Here is a 1,726-nt window from a genome sequence, read left to right on the forward strand (position 1 = left end):
GTTTTAGCCTCTTAAAAATGGTAAAAGTGGACGCCAGCATTGAAAAGATTGACAAGCACTCTTCTTGACTTATAAGATGCTCATTAAGTTCAACAAAAGCACAGGCAAACAGAGAGAGCGAACCATTTACCGTGTAGGGGTTGTCTGAGGGTGTGATACCGCGCTTAGCGAGAGCTCTGTGGTGAAAAGAAAAGAGGGGGGGGGCAGAATGTTGAAATAATACCATATGAACTTCAAAGAATCTACTAATAGCTTCTTCCTTTTACTAACAACTTTTGGTATGGCAATGCCTTTCATGATCTGACCTATGTCTACTCACAATGTAAACTAGCATGCACCAAATGATTAGACAATAGAAAAGCGGCTTCTTTATTTCTTAACAGTGTAAAAGCTTTGTAATCAGCTAAAAATTCCAATGTTTCATTTAACAAAATCAAAAACAGAGGGATGTTTATTCATGATGAGGTTGAACCTCAGTTTTTGTTCTACAAAGACAAATTAAGATACGCTCAACATGAGAAATTGGTCAGAAAAAAGTATTGCAATATATCATATGTTTTAATGCAAACTCGAGAAAAGACAGCTTTATGTCACATTAATTGGCGAGATTTAAAAAAAAACACATTGCAATCTATCAAACCTTTTCTGCAAACTCTAGAAAAGACAAACTTATTAACGTCAACATAATTTGGTGAGAAAAAAATAATATATTGCTATCTATCAAACATTTCTGCCAACTCTAGAAAAGACAGATCCTTTAGCCTACCCACCCTGTGGTGTTCAAAGCTCCGTGGATCCCCAGAGTCACGTTGAAGTAGTCGAATTCTGTGCTCAGACGAGAAACGCTCACTGCGCATGTGCCGTGCTTCTCCCACTCGTGGGACCTTGACATTAGGGTAAGATAAGAGAAGAAAAAAGAAGATAAGATAAGATAAGATAAGATAAGATAAGATAAGATAATATTTTTGTTGTCCCTTAGGGACAATTTTCTTGGCTGTACAGGACCGTAAAACACAATATTATGCAGATATAAATAAAAATTTAAAAAATATATTATTACTCTCATTACAATTCAATACAGTTACGTATTTCTCTCATCAAAATCAAATTCTATATGAAAAGAAAAGCAAAGCTGACAAATGTAGGCCTACATACATGCATTACATCAGATGCATCATTCAGCCACATGCAGGAATGTAATTACAAGACCTTTAGACACAGAGGAAGGACATGAGGACAAGAGAGATACGTAACTGAGGAGGAGGGTTTTACATTAAATTACATGCTGAGTGAAAAAAATATTCCTATTTTGTTTGAGCTGTAGGCTTGTTTTCCGTTCATGATGTTTCAGTCGTTATTACTGTTGTTGTCGTTGTTGTTATTGTTGCGGTACTTGTAGTCTGTTGTTGTTGTTGTTGTTGTTGTTGTTGTTGTTGTTGTTGTTGTTACTGTTGCGGTACATGTAGTCTGTTGTTGTTGTTGTTGTTGTTGTTACTGTTGCGGTACTTGTAGTCTGTTGTTGTTGTTGTTGTTGTTGTTGTTATTGTTGCGGTACTTGTAGTCTGCTGTTGTTGTTGTTGTTGTTGTTATTTTGCGGTACTTGTAGTCTGCTGTTGTTGTTGCTGCTGCTGCTGCTGCTGCTGCTGTTGTTGCTGCTGCTGCTGTTGATGGTGATGATGATGATGATGATGATGATGATGATGATGATGATGATGATGATGATGAT

At 36.7% G+C, this 1,726-nt stretch overlaps 1 protein-coding gene across 1 annotated transcript in view; it reads right to left on the reverse strand.

Annotated features, from left to right (window-relative positions):
* LOC106011115 (ribonuclease Oy) overlaps positions 1-1,726 on the reverse strand; it is a gene marked incomplete in the record, with an annotated part of 19,271 nt that overhangs the window by 3,633 nt on the left and 13,912 nt on the right. Inside the window, 2 exon segments of the mRNA XM_013079593.2 lie at positions 143-176; positions 771-884. Of these exon segments, the coding sequence (XP_012935047.1) occupies positions 143-176; positions 771-884 (148 nt within the window).

The sequence above is a fragment of the Aplysia californica genome, unplaced genomic scaffold (genome assembly GCF_000002075.1).
Source record: "Aplysia californica isolate F4 #8 unplaced genomic scaffold, AplCal3.0 scaffold00057, whole genome shotgun sequence".
Classification (NCBI taxonomy): Eukaryota; Metazoa; Mollusca; class Gastropoda; order Aplysiida; family Aplysiidae; genus Aplysia; species Aplysia californica.